Here is a 23,241-nt window from a genome sequence, read left to right on the forward strand (position 1 = left end):
TTTATATTTTATCATATGAGTGTACTTTATGTATATTGATAAAGCCAAATGCACTTACAGTAGTTGTAGATATAATTTTTCATGTGGTGATACTGAGAATTAGTCAGTAGATCAGTCATTTAAATTTGGGGGAAGTTGTCACAAATTTCTGCACACTTCTATGTTACAATTGTGTTTCATGAATTGTGTTTAACAATTGTTTTATTTTTAAAACTTTGATGGTATTGGGGCATATTATGCCATCCCAATTTGGGGGAATATGTATTTATTTATTTAGGTCTAATAGGTCTAAAATGTCCTATTGCTACATATGTTCAGTATTTGGTAATTATATCTTAGCATTTACAATTATTTTAATGTATACCATGGTTCTACTATATGTTTTGAAAAGCATGGTATTACATTGTACATTTTTATTAATATATAGTCTTTCAAAGGCAAGAGAGTATCATTCATTATATATTTGTGTCTCTTTTCATGTGCAAGCAGTTTTCCTGCCAATTCGGTTTTGACAGTGCTTAAACATTTACGGCCTGCACAGGTTATTTGACACATCACTGCCCTTGAGTTGCACACAAAATAAGTCAAATGCATTATCTCTATTCCTCCATAATACAAAAAGCAGTGAAGCATGCACCCTTAGGTCTTCTCTTACTGTTGACCACTTCTAAATCATCATATCCCAATCCCATTGTTTGTTACTATGTGGCGAATGAAATCCTCTCTTCCTCAAATCCCTTTAATTAGAAGATAAAGGGGCACGCCGAACCCCTGGAGTAATCTTGATACTAGTTCTGGTGGAATTACAGAAGATTATTTCTGTTCAGTCAACAGACGTTTTAACTCAGTCATAGTCATATGCTTAGAAAGCTGATGATAATAAATGTATTTTAAGTTGTACAGCAGAAAATAAATTTTGACTTTTGAATTTTGACAAATATATGTGCATTTACAGTAACTATAACCAGTGTCCAAAATATTTATTTTGCCTGACAATGGTGGGTGAATTGGGCAAATTAACTGCCCATAAATATTTCCTATTACTTCTGAAACTGTATTTTGCATTAATTTCCTTAAAGAATATAGAAACATTTTTACATGCATTTAGAGTGCTCATTCTGAATTTGTAGGGGTGTGGAAAACAAATTGATAATTTTAAAGTGCTGGAATATTTTACCTTACAACACTTTGTCGATATACTTACAGCAATCATTTTTAAAATGAATATTTTTGTGGAAAATGAGATTCAGAGTAAGTATGTGTGAACAAAAATTCAAACTCAAAAAGTCCAATGCCAAAAATTTTAAAAAGTGAGTAAAAGATTGCAATATATATAAATATCAACTAACAGCATTGTTGTACTTTGAATGAGGGTATTATAATGTATCTTAGTATCATCCATGTCAAATTATCGCAATTTGGTGCGCTATGTAGGGTGGGCAGGGACTTGGTTTAATCTTTCAGAGGCAGTTCTGAATGTGAGCTTCTAGTTGATTGTAAGAAAGTGGCAGGGTTTAAACAGACTAAAAAATGGTAGTGGTAATGGTATGGTAGTATAGAGTTCTTCAGGGGCAACAACAGATTATTTAGGACATCGACTTCCATTATGCAACCTGCAACATTGTTTGATTAATGCACCTGGGTATATTCTGGTAAAACTGAACGAATACTGGTTTTATGAAAAAGGTTTGATGATTCTGAACACCTGTCTGGCAGAGGCTGTTTGGTTTTAAGGCATGAAATGCAGTATCAACCAGGCTCAGTCCCATCAGATATCACTGGTGTTCTGCTAATGGGTGCTATGGAGGTCAGCTCAATAGTGTCAGCAGCAGTCCTCCTTACAACATATGGTGAGATAGAAGTGGCAGACAGCAGATAGACACCAGTGTGCGGACACACACACACACACACACACACACACACACACAAACACTTACTTCCATCATGGCCTATATGTTCTAAGGGCATGATCCTCTTTCTAAGTGCATGTTAATCATAGTGACAAATTCACCCCAATTTAGCTCAAACTGAAAATACTATTAAATACTATATAATCTGTGCAGGCTGTAAATGTTTAAGCAATGTCAAAAACGAATTTGCAGGAAAACTGCTTGCACATGAAAAGAGACACAAATATATATAGAATGATAATCTCTTGCCTTTGAAAGACTATATATTAATAAAATGCACGGTGTCATTCACACAAGCACTAAACACCATCATGGTGAGACTCATTAAACTGAAATATGCAATAAACATTAATTTAACAACATTTTATGTAACATACAAACCTAATACACATAACAGATGAGAAAAAATTAAGAAGAAACATAGTTATTTCAAAGAAAAAACATCAAATTCAAACAAAATTTGAAATGCAACGGAGAGAATTCTGGGAATGTAGGTTTATGGTTTTTCCCTGTAAAGTTTACAGGAAATTGCCGTTGACCAGTAAACAGTTTTGTACTGTAGCATTTTCACAGTTTTTTACCGTTAAAATCACAGTCCTTTTTTACAGTGTACCATGTAATACCATGTTTTTTGTTGTTTTTGTTATGCTGTGAAGTTGTGCCTGGGGGAAACAGGCGTTTTCCTGTTTTCACCTAGTTTTCCCTCATGTCTGATTAATTCATTCTGTTTACCTGTAAATATTTTGGGGTGAATAATATCCCTGTAAATGCAAAAAAAAAAGAAAAGAAAAAAATGCATGTACTGAACTGATAAGTGAGGTACTGATGCCAGACATTCTCCCCCCACCACTGCAGACACAGATTCATGATAAAGCTGGCAGACTGCTGCTGGTTTAGTGTGTGTCCTGAATGGAGGAGTGGTAATTAAAGCAGGAACACTATTGATCTGACCCTCCTCCAAACTCCTCCCACCTGCCTCCTGCGCCATCATAATGTGAGTGCGTGTGTGTAAGGTAGAAAATGAGAAATGACTGGCAAACAAAATTTGACATTGTTAAGTAGGGGTGGGAATCAGCTGGGGCCTGGTGGTAAAATTTTATCTAGATATCTGGGTCACCATATGATAATTATATGATGCTTTATGCAGTGCACAGTAATTAATACTCAGCTTGTTTTTTTAATTTAAGACAGTGGACAATGTGGAAGTACACTGATAAATAAGGTGGCATATTTGCATCTTATAATAAACTGAATTGTGTCAGAAGCTATTCACTAAAATAGGGAGACTAAAATAGAGTCTGAACTGCGGGCAAGACGTTCAACGCAAGAAAGGGATTAGAAATACAGTATATTTACAAAAGATCAGGTGTATATGAATAAAAGTGCAAAGCCTTAATACACCTAAAAAAGATGAACGTGGCTTTTAAAGATGCTCTCATTTATGCCAATTAAACAAAGTTATACTCAAAGAAATATTAAAATGTTGACTCACATTAAGTCTCACCGAAAAGACCAACTGTGTCATGTAATTCACTTTGTTACTACCAATACTAATAGCAACCATTATATGCTTACATTATATAGCATTTTCACCCAGTGCTAAATAATGTAATCATATATTCACCCAAAAGTAAAACTTTTGTCATTACATCTGTGTCATGAGGTCCAATGTTGTTTGGAGGAGTAAATTATGTTTTAGAGGAGTAAATGATGACAGAATTCTCAGTTTTGGGTCATTGTTCCCTTTAAGATGCATTCTAAGCATGAGCAATAATACATCAACAACACAAACTCCACATCATCACAAAAACCACAATTACTGTATAAATACTATAGCCATTGACTAACATACTATAGAAAACAATACTATGGAAGTCAATGACTACCGTCAATTGTTCAGTCACCACATTCTTTAAACTATGTTTTTTTTTTTTTTTAGCCCCTGCTCTTAATTTGATATTTCTTTTAAAACTGCAGTTCCCTCAACAAATGTCTTTCTCGTGCCAAACTAATGCAAATAGTAAGCATCATAGAAACTGTAATTGTGCACAGCGAAATCAACTGCAGTTGAGTCAGCAGCATCAGAAAAAAAGTTTCATTAAGGTCACATTGGTACATTTTCAGAATGAAGGACAAACACAAAGGATGACCAGCCCCTATCGAGCCTACATAGATAACCCCTCAACCATATGTTCCAGATGCACCCGCTGTCAATATGTTCTGTTCCACCACAGACGTCACTGACACACACATTGATCGGGCAAATTTTTTGTTATACATGTTATACAAACTCATGTAGACTGTTACAAATCAATAGTCACACTTGCTGAGTTTTCAAGCAACTACCCATCAATAACATGTACCTGCTTATTCCAATTTAAAAAAAAACAAACAGCATAAATAAGACAAAAGTCTTATTTTTGAGCAGACACTTTTCCATGTTTGTACACAAGAAACAGATAGCTTGTTCTGGTTTGCTAGAAGGTTGCTAATTCAGAACCATGGATAGCGCAATGTGGGGTCACAACCATAGACAGTAAAAGAAATGGACACAGCGACCCCATTGGAACTCAATTGAGACAAGTGAAGCCCATTTTTTGCGTTTTTTAGCACTTCCGTTTCTGACGCGCAGACTCAAACGAAGCTTGACGACGTCAGCAACCTGTCTGACAGATGTAAATCTTCTAGTAGCTGTGCGTGCAAACTGCCATCGTTAATCTTGCAGAGGCGACGAGCTTGAGCGGGGAGTTCTTTGTCGTGAGTGAGCAGGAGTAAGTATTCTGATTAATTATTTTGTATAGTATTTTAAAATGTAACGCCAGTACGCCATATTAAGTTAATTGCCTGCGAGCTTCTCCTTCTGTCTATACGGTAATGCGACAGAGAGACAAGTGGTCATGATGCAATCGTTAGCCTATTTTTTACAAAAACTGTTTATACAGGGCCATAATGTAACATAAAAGGTAATGGAGCCCTTTATACATTGTCGTGTATCTTTAGAAATAAAGTCTTTAAACGCATCAGATGTAAAGTTATTCGCTGTCAAAGTGACGCCAAAATGAATGGGAGTCAATGGGAATGCTAACGCAAGTGAAGTTCTGCTAAAAGATGGCAGCCCCCACCCGACTTCAACTTCCGGTCGAGTTCCTTGCCCCCTGGTCACAACTCTGTTCACTCCAGACATGCAGCACGAGTCCTGAACGGTGAAGCCAAAGCGTCTCCATCGCCCCTAGGTGACTGGATGGAGAGTATATGTCACAAACCCTACCCTCTCCATGTAATATAATGGGACCTGAGACAAACTAAATAATCAAATTACATTTCAATTTTTTTTTTTTCAAATACATTTTTCTGTCATTTAAGGTATAGTTCTTAGCATGCTGATGTATGTTTAAGTGTTCGCTTTTTTCTAATATGTTTGCTTTGAAATCGTTTTTTGATGCTATAAAAAAATGGGGTGTGGTGTCATGATTGTGATCTTGCGATTGGGTCTGCAGGAGTTTGAGAGGGACTTTGATACCGCAACTCCACCTCACAATCACTACTGCACAGTCTGCCTCCAAATTATGTCATCTTCGCAAGATAACAGTGGCCATAGTGAGAATGTTTTGGCTTCACTGGTGGAAGGAAGTGGAGATGCGTCATCCTTCTTTTTTACAGTCTATGTTTTACTCCAACACAAATGTTCAGCACAAAAATTCAGTCTGATTTGTGTATGCGATTTGTCTATTTAAACCAGTGCATAAAAATTCTCTGACAGTTCTGGTGCTTACAGAACAGCAGCAATGCCCCAGTAACCCTAATTAAGGCCTGATCACAAAAAGGTGGATAACAATAATGATAACTAAATCTATGTGAACTGGACATTGGAAATTTCCCACACCACAACTATAACAATAACAACACAGAGGAACAATATTGGGTAATATATTAGTTTATAGACCAATTTTCACTGTTGCTACTACCATGGCTTATTAGCATGCATATTATCAGAATATTGGCTATTTTATTAGTACTTATAAAGCACATGCTATACTAATACCTTACTGCGCATGATTTTATTTTACTTTACAGTTAATAAGCAGCAAATTATGAGTTTATTGAGGCAAAAGTCATAGTTAATAGTTAGTTAATAGTGAGAAATGGTCCCCAAAATTTAAATGAGACACAATATTGTTGGTAACACTTATTAACTCTGTAACTTATTACACGAAGGGCAACGCTGTTTAGCTGTGCAAAATAACGAATGCGATTTTCATGCGCATCTCATCAGTAAAAACGCTCCTGTGATTATAAGTACATCTCCAGCACATGCTCCTGCACACTTGCTTCTCAAAACTAGCCCAATCACGTTACCAGGAGGGCAGCGTGCGCTCAGCTGGTGTCAAATCACAACACAGGAACCACTGGCCCAATCAGAACTCGTTCGTTTTTTTACACGTGAAACATGAACACGTTATATTGTACACTGTAAACACAATCAAAGCTTCAAAAAAGCGCGATTAATGGGACCTTTAACAGAATTTTCATTTTTGGTCAAACTATCCCTTCAAGGTTGAGAACATCAGGTATACCATTTAAGTTAGGGGTAAGGGCTAAGTGCCTGGTCTTAAAATTGCATTCATAATCACTTTTATCCAAAGCGGCTCACAGTACAATATCTGGGCACTGAACCTTTGACACATGGCTAGTGCCGTTCTCTACCAGTTGAGCTACAGGAACAGGTTTTTTGAATGAAATTGAATCAGACGGCCTTTCTGCCAACCAGCAAAGCCATATGGCCTCCTCTCCACTGAGCCATTGCTCCTAAATGCTGACCTGTTGTCCATAACATCAGTCACGCTTTGTGTTGGGAAGGCTGTTATGTGAATCAGGCAGACGGCTCGTAGCGGGAAACTCTGCACCCCTGCTGGTCCCACTGTGTCTGTGCCAGTGTAACCATGACAATGAGGATACATATGGAAATGCAAACTTGACAAAATTCAAAATAAATAAATACATAAATAAATATACAAAGATATGTAAAAAAAAAAAAAAAAAAGATATATATATATATATATATATATATATATATATATATATATATATATATATATATATATATATATATGTATGTACAAAGAAGAGTAAAATAAAAAATAAACCTGTAAAGCCTGACAAATGAACAAAATCAAATCCAAATCATCCTTTTATGGTAACTTACTGAGATTAATGTTAATACTTTTATTCAGCAAGGACACATTAAGTTCATCAAGTGTGACAGCAAAGACATTTACAGCTACTCTATTTTCAGAAAAAAAGATCAAATTCTAAATGCTGTTCATTTTAACATTCTTTTCATCAAATATTAAGCAGCACAACTGCTTTCAACATTGATAACAATAAGAATGTTTTGTTGAACCAAACCAGCATATGAGAATGATTTCTGAAGGATCATGTGACTCTGAAGACAAAGAATGATGCTGAAATTCAGATTTGCGTCACACAAATAAATGTCATCTTACATTTTGAAACTTTGTCAAAATTTATCAAACAAAACAGTTCTTTTAAATTGTAATAATATTTCACAACATTGCTGTTTTTGCAGAATTTTTATATTTTGATTGAATAAATGCTGCATTTGATATAATCAAATATAATAAAATCTTACTGACCACAAACGTTTTAATCGTAGTGTTTATATACATACATACATACAGATAGATAGATAGATATCTATCTGTATGTATGTATGTATGTATGTATATAAACACTACGATTAGAAACACTAGATTGTATTATATTCGATTATATCAAATGCAGCATTTATTCAATCAAAATATAAAAATACTGCAAAAACAGCAATGTTGTGAAATATTATTACATTTTAAAAGAACTGTTTTGTTTGACAAATCACACACACACACACACACACACACACACACACATACATATAAACCAAATTATTCAATGTAATTATGATAAAGCATGTGTAAACGAAAAAATAAATAAATGTAAATTTACAAATCAGTTACCACTCCAAGCAGTAAAATTATATTAAATTTTTTAACAACATTTATAGGGTTAACAGGGTTAAGACTAATAATATACACCACATTTGTAAGTATTGCATACAGAAATGCTAAATTTTATATAGCTCACATGAGTCAGAATAATTCATTGAAAACACATTGCAAGCATCATAATGCACTAAAGGAGCAGAAAAAGTAAAAAAATAAATAAAGTTTGCACCAAAAATGTAAACATTGTCAACATTTACTCACCCTCATGTTGTTCTGAATCCATATGACTTTATTTCTTGACTGGACAACATAAAATCCCATTCAACCTGTTTGTATCTACTTGTATTGTATGGGAAAGAGTCATTTAGACATCTCTCTAAACAACTTCCTTTCCGTTCCACCAAGAAAGAAAAATGTTTTGAGTGAATAATTGTTATAATAAAAAAAGAAAAAAAGCTGACCTTTACAGTCGTCAGGTTTAGATGTTTGAGGTCAGTCCTCCTCTGGGTTATGCCTATACACCATGAATGTGTCTCTGGATGATGGAATATTTTAGCTGATAGCAGCGTCTTTGGCTGAGATGATAGCACTGCTTCACCAGGCTCTGTTCTGGTTTTGTCATTTAGTAGGAATAACAATGACCATATGTGCTGTGAGATACAGAGGAAAGGATGCCACATATACACAATGCACATGAGCACACACGCATACGCGCACCGTCTCATTCACATCTTCTAGAGTGTCACAGATCTGGCAGTCCAAATGTTTATTCAGGCCTAAAATGACAGGAGTACAGGACAGGGGAAGTGAAGCAGAAACAAGACCATCTGGCTCCACACATTGCTGTCCATCAAGCTGGCAGCCTGCTCAACAATTACAACACTTTTCATCTAGCGCCCTCCTCTGGCCAACTGTAAACAGTACATTTGTTCATGAATGTGATGTACAGGCTGATTATATTGTGGGCATACTAATGCTTGTGATATTTACTGATATCCATCTATCTAGCAGAGATTTGTTCAGTTGCCATAAGTGGTTCATTTCCAGACAATGATTTCATGGCAGAGCTGAGCTGTAAATGAGCATCTGAAATGAGCCAGTGAGGCGGCCTACTGCTGCGAGGTTCAGTTACTGATGGACCTCGCTTGATCTCAGAATATAACAACTGTTGTTGATATACACACAAATTAGGAGCACACAAAAAAGTTGTATCTGTAGCATCAGATTTCAAATATATTCTGTTGTTCAGAAATACAAGACATGAAAAGATGGATTGTAAGTTGGAGTTGGTAAGTTTATTTAATTTCCATGAATCAGTTCAGACAGAGAAAACATTCAAAGTGTGGTATATTCAATAAAAATATATATGTACTGTACTGAAGACTGGAGTATTGATGCTGAAAATTCAGCATCACAGAATTAATTAAATTTGACAATATATTACAATTGTAAAAATACAAGATGCAAATTGTAATAATATTTCACAATACTTTTTACCATAGTTTTGACCAAATAAATGCAGCCTCGGTGAGCATAAGAGACTTCTTTCAAATTTTCATTTTAAAAGAATCACAGACTACAAACTTTTTTGTTTATATACAGTGGGTACGGAAAGGATTCAGACCCCTTAATTTTTTCACTTTGTTGTATTGCAGCCATTTGCTAAAATAATTTAAGTAAATTTTTTTTCGTCATTAGTGTACACACAGCACCTCATATTGACAGAAAAACACAGAATTGTTGACATTTTTTGCACATTTATATAAAAATATGAAATATCACATGGTCTTAAGTATTCAGACCCTTTGTTCAGTATTTAGCCGAAGCACACTTTTGATCGAATACAGCCATGAGTCTTTTTGGGAAAGATGCAACATGTTTTTCACACCTGGATTTGGGGATCCTCTGCCATTCCTCCTTTCAGATCCTCTCCAGTTCTGTCAGGTTGGATGGTAAACGTTGGTGGACAGCCATTTTCAGGTCTCTCCAGAAATGTTCAATTGGGTTTAAGTCAGGGCTCTGGCTGGGCCATTCAAGAACAGTCACAGAGTTGTTGTGAAGCCACTCCATTGTTATTTTAGCTGTGTGCTTAGGGTCATTGTCTTGTTTTAAAGGTGAACCTTCGGCCCAGTCTGAGGTCCTGAGCACTCTTGAGAAGGTTTTCGTCCAGGATATCCCTGTACTTGGCCGCATTCATCTTTCCCTCGATTGCAACCAGTCGTCCTGTTCCTGCAGCTGAAAAACACCCCCACAGCATGATGCTGCCACCACCATGCTTCACTGTTGGGACTGTATTGGACAGGTGATGAGCAGTGCCTGGATTTCTCCACACACACCGCTTAGAATTAAGGCCAAAAAGTTCTATCTTGGTCTCATCAGACCAGAGAATCCTTCAAGTGTTTTTTAGCAAACTCCATGGGGTCTTTCATGTGTCTTGCACTGAGGAGAGGCTTCCGTCGGGCCACTCTGCCATAAAGCCTCGACTGGTGGAGGGCTGCAGTGATGGTTGACTTTCTACATCTTTCTCCCACCTCCCGACTGGATCTCTGGAGCTCAGCCACAGTGATGTTTGGGTTCTTCTTTACCTCTCTCACTAAGGCTCTTCTCCCCCGATAGCTCAGTTTGGCCGGACAGCCAGCTCTAGGAAGGGTTCTGGTCATCCCAAACGTCTTCCATTTAAGGATTATGGAGGCCACTGTGTTCATAGGAACCTTAAGTGCAGCACAAATTTTTTGTTACCTTGGCCAGATCTGTGCATTTCCACAATTCTGTTTCTAAGCTCTTCAGGTGGTTTCTTTGACCTCATGATTCTCATTAGCTTTGACATGCACTGTGAGCAAAGGGTGTGAATACTTAGGACAATGTGATATTTCAATTTTTCTTTTATAATAAATCTGCAAAAATGTCAACAATTCTGTGTTTTTCTGTCAATATGGGGTGCTGTGTGTACACTAATGCGGAAAAAAAATAACTTGGTTAAATATGATTCAAATTAAATATGAATTCTTTCAAAAACAATTGAAATAGCACAAAAAAACATGCCTTGATTATGAATAACTAGGTTTTTTCCCCCCCAGAGGTTATGCATGCCGTGAACTCATAAAATGTATACCTTAGATGCATCTAAACTCTTTTGGATAAAAGCCTAAATGTGTAAAATGTAAATGTGAACGCTCTGATTCCACAGAGCTGAAGCACTCTCACAAGACACAGAGACATGGATCAATCACAAGAAACTGCAGCTATGAGGGTAACTAGTATGGCACATCTACACTAACACACACTAAATGCCACATCCTGACAAGAGAAACAATTATGGTCAAAAGCAAGAAACAATGACAGACTAAAAGCCCATATACAGCGATTACATGCATACTTTCAGATATAGACAGAAGCCAAGTGCTGTCCTCTTTACACTGCTCTTACATTCACTGAAGCACTTAGGTTGGCTTTGTGGCATAGCTGAATAAAACGGCACTATAATGTAGTCCTAACTTAGGGAACACAACAGCAGCCTTTAAGTGTCTACTGCTCAAGAAATTCTGTAATGCTGCTTTCAAGTGCTGTATTTACAAGAACACAACCACACAGTCCTAACTGAACCTCAATAAACTATCTGTGTTGGGGGCTATTAAAAAGACGTGGATGTTTGATGTAACATTTTTCATTGTTTTTGTTAATAAACTTCCACTGCTGCTGTAACAAAGAAAGAAACTGTCAAGCAACAATGTTCAGCAGTGAAAATCATACATGCATCATGGGATAATTCTGTAATTTTGCAATATTCCCTGAATTTGCAACACAGTGTCATTTTAAGCTTTATTTAAATACAGTGGTATCATAGATGTATCCGGAACGTGAAGAAATAATATTTTCACAACTGTATAATTTTACAAAAAAAATAAAAAAATAAATAAATTATATATATATATATATATATATATATATATATATATATATATATATATATATATATATATATATATATATATATATATATATATATAAGCCAACATAACTAGCTTGCAAAAGGCACCAAAATTATTCTAGACCTGCACTCTAAAAGGTAAAGGTACTTTATTATTTGGAGAAATGAAAAACTTTAAAGGAATAGTTCACCCGAAGATTTTAATCAGCCCATGATTTACTTACAAAATATAAAACCATTTTGCTTTTATTAAATGTTAAATTATTATTTTTTTCTCTCACCTCTGCCTCTTTCATTCTCAAAGCCAGCATTGACACAAATGGGTTTATAAAGTAATAAATGATATACGTTACTTGTGTAACATCCAATGTTTCCCATAAACCACCTGAGGGAAATGTGTTTCTGTATTTAATAACTCAGCCGTTCTATTACAGCTCAGCTGAATCAAGAGCTCACGTAATGACTTTTTACTAACCTGATTACTGTGACATGTATTGCACTCACTGGGTCAAATCAACTACTGAGTACCATAAATATTAATACTTTTACAAAATATATATATATATATATATATATATATATATATATATATATATATATATATATATATATATATATATATATATATATATATATATATATGATAATGTAATTTTTAGTGCTGTCAAAATTAGCGCGTTAACGCATTCGATTAATTTGAAATATTTAACGCGTAAAAAAAAAAATAACGCAATTAACGCGGTTGCAGTTTTTTTTTATTTCCAGTTGTGGCCTATGTGTGTTCAACGTGCAAAGAAATATGGATAAGACCAAGGAAGGACTTTTAGACGGAAAGTTTCAGTATAAAACTCTGCCGGATTTCTCTTCAGTCTGCCACAAGAAACATTACTCTTCATTCAGTCTGCCACAAGAAACAGCAACATTAAAATCATGAACTCAAATGTCATTGTTAAAAAAAAAAAAAAAAAACAATGACTGTAACAGTGCGTAAATCAGACCTTTCTGTAACGCTAACATTAATAAGCTTAAACAAAAATAACGAAATAATTGTGTAGCGGAGTATTTTTTGAACACATTGCCGCGAACTGTCAATCACTCCTGTGCGCGTGCATCACTGTCCTCCTCAGCAGCAACTTGCGCTCTCTCTCTTCATCAAGCTTTAAAACAAAAAAGGGGACAAAAATATCATATTGTCTTTGTGCATAGGCTATAGATTAATTAGATAAATGAATATCTAAATTTGTGCCTTGCCGTCTACGGTATTTTTTTAGAACTTAGAAAAAAGATGCTGCAGCCAATGAGCAGCCGGCGGGGGCTGCAGGACGACTCAACCTCCGCAGACAGTTTTTAATGTTTATCAGACAATAAATAGCCTACTCAAGATTTTGCTTTAGTATAACTCACAACGAGTTTCACACACCTTCTCCGGCCACGTTGAGTTGTTGACACTTAACAGTGGGAAAAGCGACACATGCGCTATTCACTTGTATAACTTAAGGGTGAATGGGTAATGTAGTTTCTGCTCTGGGTGGGATGAATTAGGAAGCTTGCATTGTGAAGGGCGCTCTGAAAATCGGCAGTGCAGGTAAAAGATTAAAACCTCTATTAAAACAGATGTCCAGATGAGCGTACCGTTACGCTACAAGCACGTTCTGGGCGCACGGAGAGGTGGCGGTACGCTCAAGAGCTATATTTGGAAGTGGCGGTACTGCGGTACCGATGACTATACTTTGGAATTTTTTTGCAGTCCACTTAGAATTCAACATGGAAATCATTTTTGTTTTTTATTGGCATTGATTGTTTTGAAATTCAAATGGTACTTAGATTCCTGTGTTTTTATTTCTGTAATAAATATGGCTTTCAAGCCAACAGTTAATTTGGAGGATATTGATGGTTTATTGCAGGTATGTTGTTTACATGAGAAAATCTGTGTTACAAGTTAAACAAAAATTCCAATAAACAATCATATTTTGAATTTAAATAGTTTCTTTGTCTTGAGTTTACATAAATTATTTACATTTTACATTTAAATATCCAAAAAGTTTCAGTCTTTTAATTGCGATTAATCGCGATTAATCGCGATTAATTTTAAAAAATTGTGCGATTAATTAGTTAATTTTTTTTAATCGATTGACAGCACTAGTAATTTTACAAAACCTTTTTCAAAAGCTTAAGTGATTACCTTGATTTATTTATTAGTAAGAATATGTATAACCAAAGCCTACTGATTAATCATGAAATAAAAAATTATTATTTGATTACTCTTTTTGATAATCATTAGATTATGCTTTTCTGTCTTTCTTTTTCTTTGGCATATACATACTTAATAATGTCAGTTCAAGCATCACTAAAACAACACTTACAGTATTATCATAGACAATGAGTACCACACACTCCTATTGTGTACCACTGGCTTACAGTGACATTTGAAAATGTTTCTCTCTTTCCTTTTCTTTCCTGTGCTTACTCTTCGGGTTGCTGACATCGCTAAAGTGTGTCCTAGTACCAGAGCTGGATCAGTTTATCCTATCTGATTTCTTTAACCCATTCTCCCTTGCATCCCTGAACTCCAGTTGCATTTAACACTTTTAAGGCCTAACAGGAAAGGGTTAATATGCTGTAATTGAACGGCGATATGTGTGACACGCTCAGTAAATACAAGTGTTATTCCAGGCATCTGTGATCAGCAACTGCTTGTAAAAATCTTTATATTACATATTTACCCTATAGGCTGAATCAATGCACTAACATCTCCTTTGCTTCTACACATGAAATGTAGGATGCCTTGTGATAACTGTGTGTGGGTATCTTTAGCAGTAAATGGCCATTTAGCAGATGCTTTTATACAAAGCAACTGAAAGTGCATTAGCAAAACACTTTCCCAAACTCTAACCATTAACTCTGAAATCAGATGTAAATGATAAGTTGATAATGATGTTCAAACCTCAGCACCATCCCACAGCCTAAGACTAACTGATTCATATCTACAATCCGATTGGTAAGAATAATGTTTCAGGACCAAATAGATCCAGAATCAAAGTCCTACTTGACTCACCATCTTACACTGTTATGCAAAATATTACACGGCTGTGTGAAAATATCAGCTGAAACAGCAGTGAAGTAATGGTCGGCCAAACTTCACATTTGCCCAAGTAGATGGTTATAAAAAAAATAAAAATAACGATACTTAGAGGGAAACTGAAGAATAAACTGGTATGACATCATAACAGCTAAATCAGGCCTAAGTTTGTTTAGACTTTAGAGTTTGTTTCAGCTTGCCTAAGTTGGAGTTTGAAACTATGGAGAACCGCACATGACATGCAGGAAAAAACAGTAGACTAAATCGTGTGCACGATTTACTAATTTGTTCCCTCAATGTACTAAAACGTGCACACGATTACTATAGCGTTCACTCGATTTACTATTTCGTTCACTCGATTTATAAATTGTGCACACAATTTACTAATTTGTTCCCTTGATTTTCTAAAACGTGAACATGATTTAGCAAATCGAGGGTACACAATAGTAATCGTGTGCACATTTTAGTACATTGAGGAAACGAATTAGCAAATCGTGCGCAAATTTTTTTTATTTTTTTCTTGCATGTCATGTGCGGAACTCCGTATGAAACGGCTTGCAAAAGTGAACTTTATTGAAAGGTTTACAAATTGCAGAGCTTGTGCAAACATACAATTGCTGTTTTCAAACCACTGTAATTTTTGTTATGCGTATTTATTTTGTTGTTGAGAGGAAAGCATGCCACTACTTTGTACGCGCAGGTTGAGTTTTGCACTAATCAGCTGTTCCTCAAGGTGGCAACACTGGCCCAGACTGTTGTTTCACAGAAGAAAACGAAACTAATAAGACAACAACAAAATAGTGAAGACTGCAACAACAACAACAGATACCCACATTGACAAGCGCTTGTGTGAGAGGATTATGAGATAGCAACTTTAGTTTTAAGGAATACAAAGATTTTACTTATTTTTTTTTATTTATGTTTTCTTCGGCAATGATGGGTAGATTACTTGCAAATTGTAGTCTATTACTGGTTCCAAATTATCAAAAGACAAAAATTCATTAGTCAAATACATTACATTATACATTTTAAGGAAAAACAATCAGACTACTTTTTGACTACGTTAGATTACTTTTGACCTAACTTGTTTATTTAAATAGGTTAATCTTGTAGAACATCGATATAAAAATACAAAGAGAGTGCAAAATAAATTCCATCCATTGTTATTAACAACATGTACATTACATTACTTCAAGGTTTTCCAAACTGAAAACTAAAATCTAAATAAATAATACACTAAAAAAAGTAAAATAATTTTTTTGCATGTTCTGTGACCATTAACCAACATTAGAGAACCATAAACATGCAAATGTGCTACTTAATTATTAACTTACTACCTCTCAGGGGTTTCTGCAAGTAAATAGAAAGGTATAGAAAGTTAAATTCAAATGATTTAGGGATAATCAATAAATTATGAATAATGTATTGCTATTGTGTACATAAATATGTATTTGTGTAATCAATAAAAAAGTAACTGTAGACTGATTTTGAGCATTTTAAAATTTGATATAATACAATAACAATAATTAAATTTTTGGAATCTGATTACATGTAATCAGTTAGGCCCTACTGCCCATCAGGAGAGAAAAAAATGCAGACACTGGACAAAAAAGAAACTTTTTAATACACATATCGACCGCCTGCATTCATGCACGCTGTCAAATGGAGTAGGTCATGACTGTATGCTGGCACATGCATACAACAACAAAGTCTGTTTGGCCTTAAGCAAAGAATGAAAATTGAAATGTCAAAAATGGATATTTCAATATTCAGTTTCCGCTGTATTGATACACTGACGCCAGCTGCATTCCAGCTTATTTCCGACAGAGAGCTGAGACACACCAAAGTGTGTGCATTGTAATTTAGCAATTTAGTCTGTTGTGCTGCTTTGTTTCAGAACAAACAGCAGGACTGTGTGCTTACACAAGAGCAGCTCCTGATGTCAGAGCGTTTTTGGGTCCCAGAGCATGCAGAAATGTCCATGTGCAAAATCAAATTGGAAGTGAGCATCCCTATATCACTCAGAAGGGTAAAGCACTTGAAGTGGGGAATTTGTAGAGAGAAGGACACTTGTGTGTCATAATGAAGCCGTTTGAAATGCATTGGTGAAGGGAGCAATGAAAGACAACTTAATTCCGCATTATGTTCAACTGGAATGTTACCATTATAATGCTAGACAGTGACAACAGGAATATCTTATTATTGCTGTTAATATGTTGCAAGTAATTACACTTCTGTCATGACAACTCTCGTAGGGATTGTCATGGTAGTGTACATGACGATGTTAATGTATTTGGTCTTGGCGGATGCAAGAATTACATACATGAAATTACCCCATTGCGTAAATGAATCACCTCGTAGCAGATCTATAGAGGTGGTGCTGGGGAAGGTGGAGGATTTCTGAAGCAAGCTGTACTGCTACGGCAAGCTCTAGTCATATATTTGAATGTTGAGCAGCGAGCTGAGCTCATTGGCTACCAATACAGGAAGAGAACCAATCAGCTGTGCCATGTGATCATGATGTCATTACGTCAGATTGAGTTAGACCTATCGGACTGCGCCGTCAGAGTTTCATACCAGACCTCTGTATATATTCTAATGAAGTTTTTAAAATATGATTTGTGTGTATGTGTGTGTGTGTGTGTGTGTGCTCTTGTTTTTGTGACATATCAGGACACAACTCTGTATACTGACATGGGTATGACACAGGTATTACAAGGAGAGGGTGACTTATGAGGACATAACCCATGTCCCCATTTTTCAAAACGCTTAAAAATCATACAGAATGAGTTTTTTGTTTTTTTTGAGAAAGTAAAAATGCAAAAAGTTTCCTGTGAGGGTTAGGGTTAGGTAAAGGGTTGGTGTAGGGCCATAGAATATACAGTTTGTACAGTATTAAAACCATTACACCTATGGGATGTCCCCACTTTTCACAAAAACGATCAAATTACCTCATTGAAGTGACCATCTAATGTACCTTTCGCTAACAGAATTGTGGAACAGCACATTCCTGAAAGGATTCAGTTGTTTATTTTCGTTTGGAAGGCCCCTACAAATGGTGTCCCCTTCCTGAGTGTTTTGTTTGGGCAATATTTCAATGCTTCAAAAGCTATGGGAAAATTCTTCCATGAATCTCTAACAACAGAACAACTGATGAGTAACAGGCTGTTTAACATTGAAGACAGGGTATGTAAGGATACATCAAGAATAAACCAGGCTTTAGTTATCCAATTAAAGAAATTACATATTTTACTTCCATTTCCACCAGGACACATACTGGTCAATCAATATCTCCTGATCTCTCTTCACCACATTCATTCTATTAAAGAGATGGGCAATTATCTCATTATACCACACTTGTAGAACTGTAGTCAAGCTTTCATTTTGCCATGATGGATTTATTTTATTTCAATTATACAAAGAACAATGTAACCTTACTTTAAAAATTCCCAATAGAGCTCAGAAGCTTCTTGTCTCATACAAGGAAACTCCCTGGCACCAGAATAGACTTCAAAAACAAACTGGTAATAGAATAGCATAACACAGTATTGTGATACATCATTGCAAGCAAGGGGACCGTAACCTTTCAAGATCCAATAGATCTGGCTTGAACAGCAGACTCAGAAGGAGACAGCAAGAGATGAAACCACAGAATCATGCATGAGGACAGACAGTCAATGGAAATTCTTCACAAGACTCTGAGAACCACAGAAGAGCAAGCGATGATAAAACAGTGTTTGCATCCTCTGGCTAAAAGAAGAATCAAAGGAAAATGAAAGACAGCGAGTGGAAAGATGAATATGGGAGAGGAAGATGTGTAGCTGCAGGTGTTGTATGGTATTACATGTCCAATATGTTGGTTACAGGACGAGGGTATTGGAGATGGGTTTGTAATTAAATATCTCTTTACTGGCAGAAACTCTAGACTTACTGTTACAGGGCCTTATAGAGGTATCTTTATCTTTTAGTAGCTCTAGTGCTGCACTAGAAAGGTATTTCCCCTTCAGGTTCATTCAGGCCTATATATAGATAACACACAATATATGAAGGTAATAAGCCATCTTTGCACATGCAATTTTGTGGTTCTATAAGGGAAAATGTTAAACCATGTCTAAACCGGACGCGACATGACAACTGTTGCGTCCGTTGCAGACACAGTGTTAGGTTACTGTTTAAATAGCAGCTTATTTCAAATTTAAATAAATCTAATCATGCCTTGGATCATGTTAGATCATAAATAAATAGATTACATTTAATTAGATTTAATGAAATAGATTAAATATTTAACATATTTTAAATAAAAACCCATTCTAATAAAATAATATTAGGATAAATACATTATAATAACTAAATTTAAAGCTACTTTTGAAGTAATTTTTTTTATATAAAATGTATGTATTCATTGACCTATTATACAATATAATGTCACTCTGGATAGTATCTGTTAAGTTTTTTTAAATGTAGATGTACTTGAGAACTAGTTTAAAGCTTTGAATGGCAACAAAAATAGGTATGTTTCAGTTTTAGAGTTCTCATCATTTCTGTACATGACTCTGTATCTTATATTTATATAAATATAATTATATATATATATATATATATATATATATATATATATATATATATATATATATATATATATATATATTAGTAAGTAAAAGGCATTTAAAATCTAAAAATATCCATCTTTAGGTTGAGGTACATATGTCTGCTTTGGTGTGAAATCTGCAGACTTTTATATTAAGTAAATGTAAGCTATGTTCAAGATTAGCATTCAGTGGACTAAAAAACTTACTTGATTATACATCTTTCTATTTTTAAATATCATGTTAAAATGTATCAAATATGATATAAACGATTTTTAAGGAAAGTTTTTTTTTTCCTCAAATATCATTGTATTGTATTGCGTTATATATTCCCCCCTTTACAATCAAAGTTACAGAGCTTTGATAATAAAACTGCACTTAAATATCATTTTAATAAGACATTTCACTCTGAAATACAGAATGAAACACACACACACACACACACACACAACAAGTTTATGTTACCAATTAATTTGTTACCACAAATTTTACAATGTAGGCTATATGTGTTCTTCTATAGTTAATCAGCACCTGTAATGTGTTTCAAAATCTACAAGACTGCCTAACTAGACAACATCTTCTGGGGCATCAGACGTGCCTATAATGCCTTAAAATGTTGTGTAGGTAGATTAAATGTCAGGCTAGACGACGTTTCAAACGCAACACGATCCAACAACATCTGGCTATGTATAGTGTATTGTATAGACTTCAGGCAGTGTAGCATCATCTCCACTCACACACTGTCAGTGTGAAGCGACAGCAGTCACTTACCCTCACTGTGACAGCTGGACGAGAGGAGGCTGCTCGGCGGTCTGAAGATGTAAGGCAGGTACCGGGAGAAGCATTTCATGGTTATACTGGATTTAGTATGCGCATTAGGTTACTTTATATTGTCCTCGTGAAGCTCACGGACATTTGAAGAAGGGGACCACGCGATGGCACAAGTCTCACGCTCATTATTTCGGCTTTACGTCTCTGTCAGGGGGAAAACATCTGTGTTGCTCCCGCGGACCATGATTCTTGCTCCCGTTGCTTGCTGGAGGATGGTTTGATTTTGTCCCGGTCTGATGGGAGGGGTGTTTGTGTTGAGAGAAGCTGCTGTCTGTCCGCCTACTGGTCGACTTCGAATTTACCGCTTTATCCTGGTGAAAAAATCCGAATCGAGGGCTGTTTGACCACTTAGGTCAATCCTACGGCTATATATGGTATATTCTCTTGTTTTAGGTTCTTGTATATTGGTAAACGACATATTTAAAAAACCCTTAAATTGTGTTAAAGGAGTTTTAAATAATTTCAATACTTTGTAAAGAGTGAAATTGTCACAGGCACTCTTGTTAAAGGGGTAGTTCACCCAAAAATGAAAATGTGATTTTTATCTGCTTACCCACAGGGCAACCAAGATGAAGGTGACTTTGTTTCTTCAGTAGAACACAAATTGTGTATTTTTTTTATTTATTTTTTTATTTTATTTTTTTTTTACTTCAGATGACAGATCGCAGACTTATATTTGTATTACCACCACCTATCTCTCAAGTGGACCATTGACACTGTTATCTACAATCTCAATTAGAAGTGTTAATGGTCCATTTGAGAGATAGGTGGCGGTAATGCACTTATAAGAAGAAGAAGAAGATGCCTCACTCACCTGCTGTGAAGCGTTCACAAGAGTTCTAACAGTTTGGACATTGCATGAATCAGAGGTAAAAAGAAATAAGAAAAGTTATATATATATATATATATATATATATATATATATATATATATATATATATATATATATATATATATATATATATATATATATATATATATATACACACACACACACACACACACACACACACACACACACACTCCCCTAGAGCAGTGGTTCTCAAACTGGGGGTCGCGGTTGGTTTGAAAAAATTCTGTTTTTTCTGATTACAAAAAATATTTTTAAATACTAAAAAAAAAATAAGATTACAAATAAGTATTTTTTTTATTTTATTTCTAAAGACAGAACTGATTAGAAGGTTTAAAAAAAATGTAAATATAATTTTGTGACTCTAAGATATGACGTCACCGTGTGGCGACTGATAGCTAGTTATCAATACTGCACGCAACTGCACGTGGAAACGGCAAGAATGGATAAATTTGTAATTCGCAAGGTTAAAAATGTTGAGAAAATTGTGGACAGTCTGCCTGAATCGTCTGAACCGTGTACTTCTACAAAACACAAGAGCAAGACCCCTTCTGACCAATGTAGAAAACATCGGAAATATCAGGAGGAATTCATAAAGTATGGATTCACTTGCTCTACTCTCAACGATGTGGACCATCCTCAGTGTGTAATCTGTTCAGATGTGCTTGCCCATGAAAGTATGAAGCCTGGAAAAATGCAGAGACATTTGGAGACAAGACACCCTGCTTGTGTTGAAAAACCTATAGACTTTTTTCGTAGAAAAGAGAAGGAATCACGGATTCAAAAACGCACACTCGCACAACAAACCCAAATTACTGCTAATGCTCTGAAGGCATCTTATGAGGTCGCATACCTGATAGCACAGTCCAAAAAGCCACACACGATCGGGGAAACCTTAATTAAGCCCGCAGCTGTGGCTATGTGTCGGGCCATGCATGGTGAGAAAATTGCAAATGAGCTTATGACTGTCCCATTGTCGAATGACACGATAGCTCGCCGTATTCATGATATTTCAAAAGACATTAAGAGTCAATTGATTAATAGGTTAAATGGAAATAAATATGCGTTACAGGTCGACGAATCTACCGATGTGTCTAATTCTTCTCAGTTGCTGACATTCATCAGATACACATTTGATGGAAAAATGCACGAGGAAATGCTCTTCTGCTCAGTGCTGGAGGAGACGTGTACCGGAAGTGACATTTTCAACAAGCTAGACACCAGACTAAAAGAGATGCGACTTTCATGGGATAACTGTGTTGGCATATGTACTGATGGTGCAGGTGCAATGGTAGATAAAAATAAGGGACTCAAGGCAAAGGTTTTAAAAGTGGCTCCTCATGTTAAGTTTACGCACTGCATCATTCACCGTGAGTCTCTTGCTAGCAAAGCACTTGACAGTGAGCTTAACAGTGTTCTCAAAGGTGCAATCAAAATTGCAAATTACATAAAATCACGTCCAGTAACCAGTAGACTGCTAGCCACCCTTTGCAACGAGATGGGCTCACATCACGAAGCGCTGCTGTTTCATACCGAAGTCCGGTGGTTATCTCGGGGGAAGGCACTAGGCCGGCTTTACGAACTGCATGAGGAAGTGCACTCGATGTTGAAAGAATCTAAATTTGAATTCGCACACCACCTGACAGACCCAGATTGGTTGTCAAAACTTGCTTATTTGGCCTGTATATTCGAAAGGCTTAACATGCTTAATCTTTCCTTACAAGGTCCAAACACAAACATCTTGACAATGAATGAGAAAATTGATGCATTTGTGAAAAAGCTTGAAAGATGGGCTGAGCGAGTTGAACAAGGTAATGTGGAGATGCTTCCTGAGCTGGATGAACATCTGGAGGAGAATGGACTGAGTCTAGGCAGCCTAAAAACACACATCACTGGTCATCTCCACGGCCTTTTGGAACAATTCCATAAGTATTTTCCAAAAGAGACGCAACCAGAACTGTATGACTGGATACGGCAACCATTCACCGAAACTAAGACTAATCTTCCCACAAAACTGGAAGATGCTTTGCTGGAGCTGTCCAGTGATCGGACATT

General features: G+C 35.8%; 1 protein-coding gene across 1 annotated transcript in view; it reads right to left on the minus strand.

Annotated features, from left to right (window-relative positions):
- The window catches only part of LOC127942027 (serine/threonine-protein phosphatase 2A 55 kDa regulatory subunit B beta isoform), a 71,831-nt gene extending 51,324 nt beyond the window's left edge, over positions 1-20,507 (minus strand). Inside the window, exon 1 of the mRNA XM_052537548.1 lies at positions 20,277-20,507. Coding sequence (XP_052393508.1) covers positions 20,277-20,355 — 79 coding nt within the window. The 5' untranslated portion in view covers positions 20,356-20,507. The remainder of the gene's footprint in view (positions 1-20,276) is intronic.
- Between the last annotated feature and the right edge of the window lie 2,734 nt (positions 20,508-23,241).

The sequence above is a fragment of the Carassius gibelio genome, chromosome A21, assembly GCF_023724105.1.
Source record: "Carassius gibelio isolate Cgi1373 ecotype wild population from Czech Republic chromosome A21, carGib1.2-hapl.c, whole genome shotgun sequence".
NCBI classification, from domain to species: Eukaryota; Metazoa; Chordata; class Actinopteri; order Cypriniformes; family Cyprinidae; genus Carassius; species Carassius gibelio.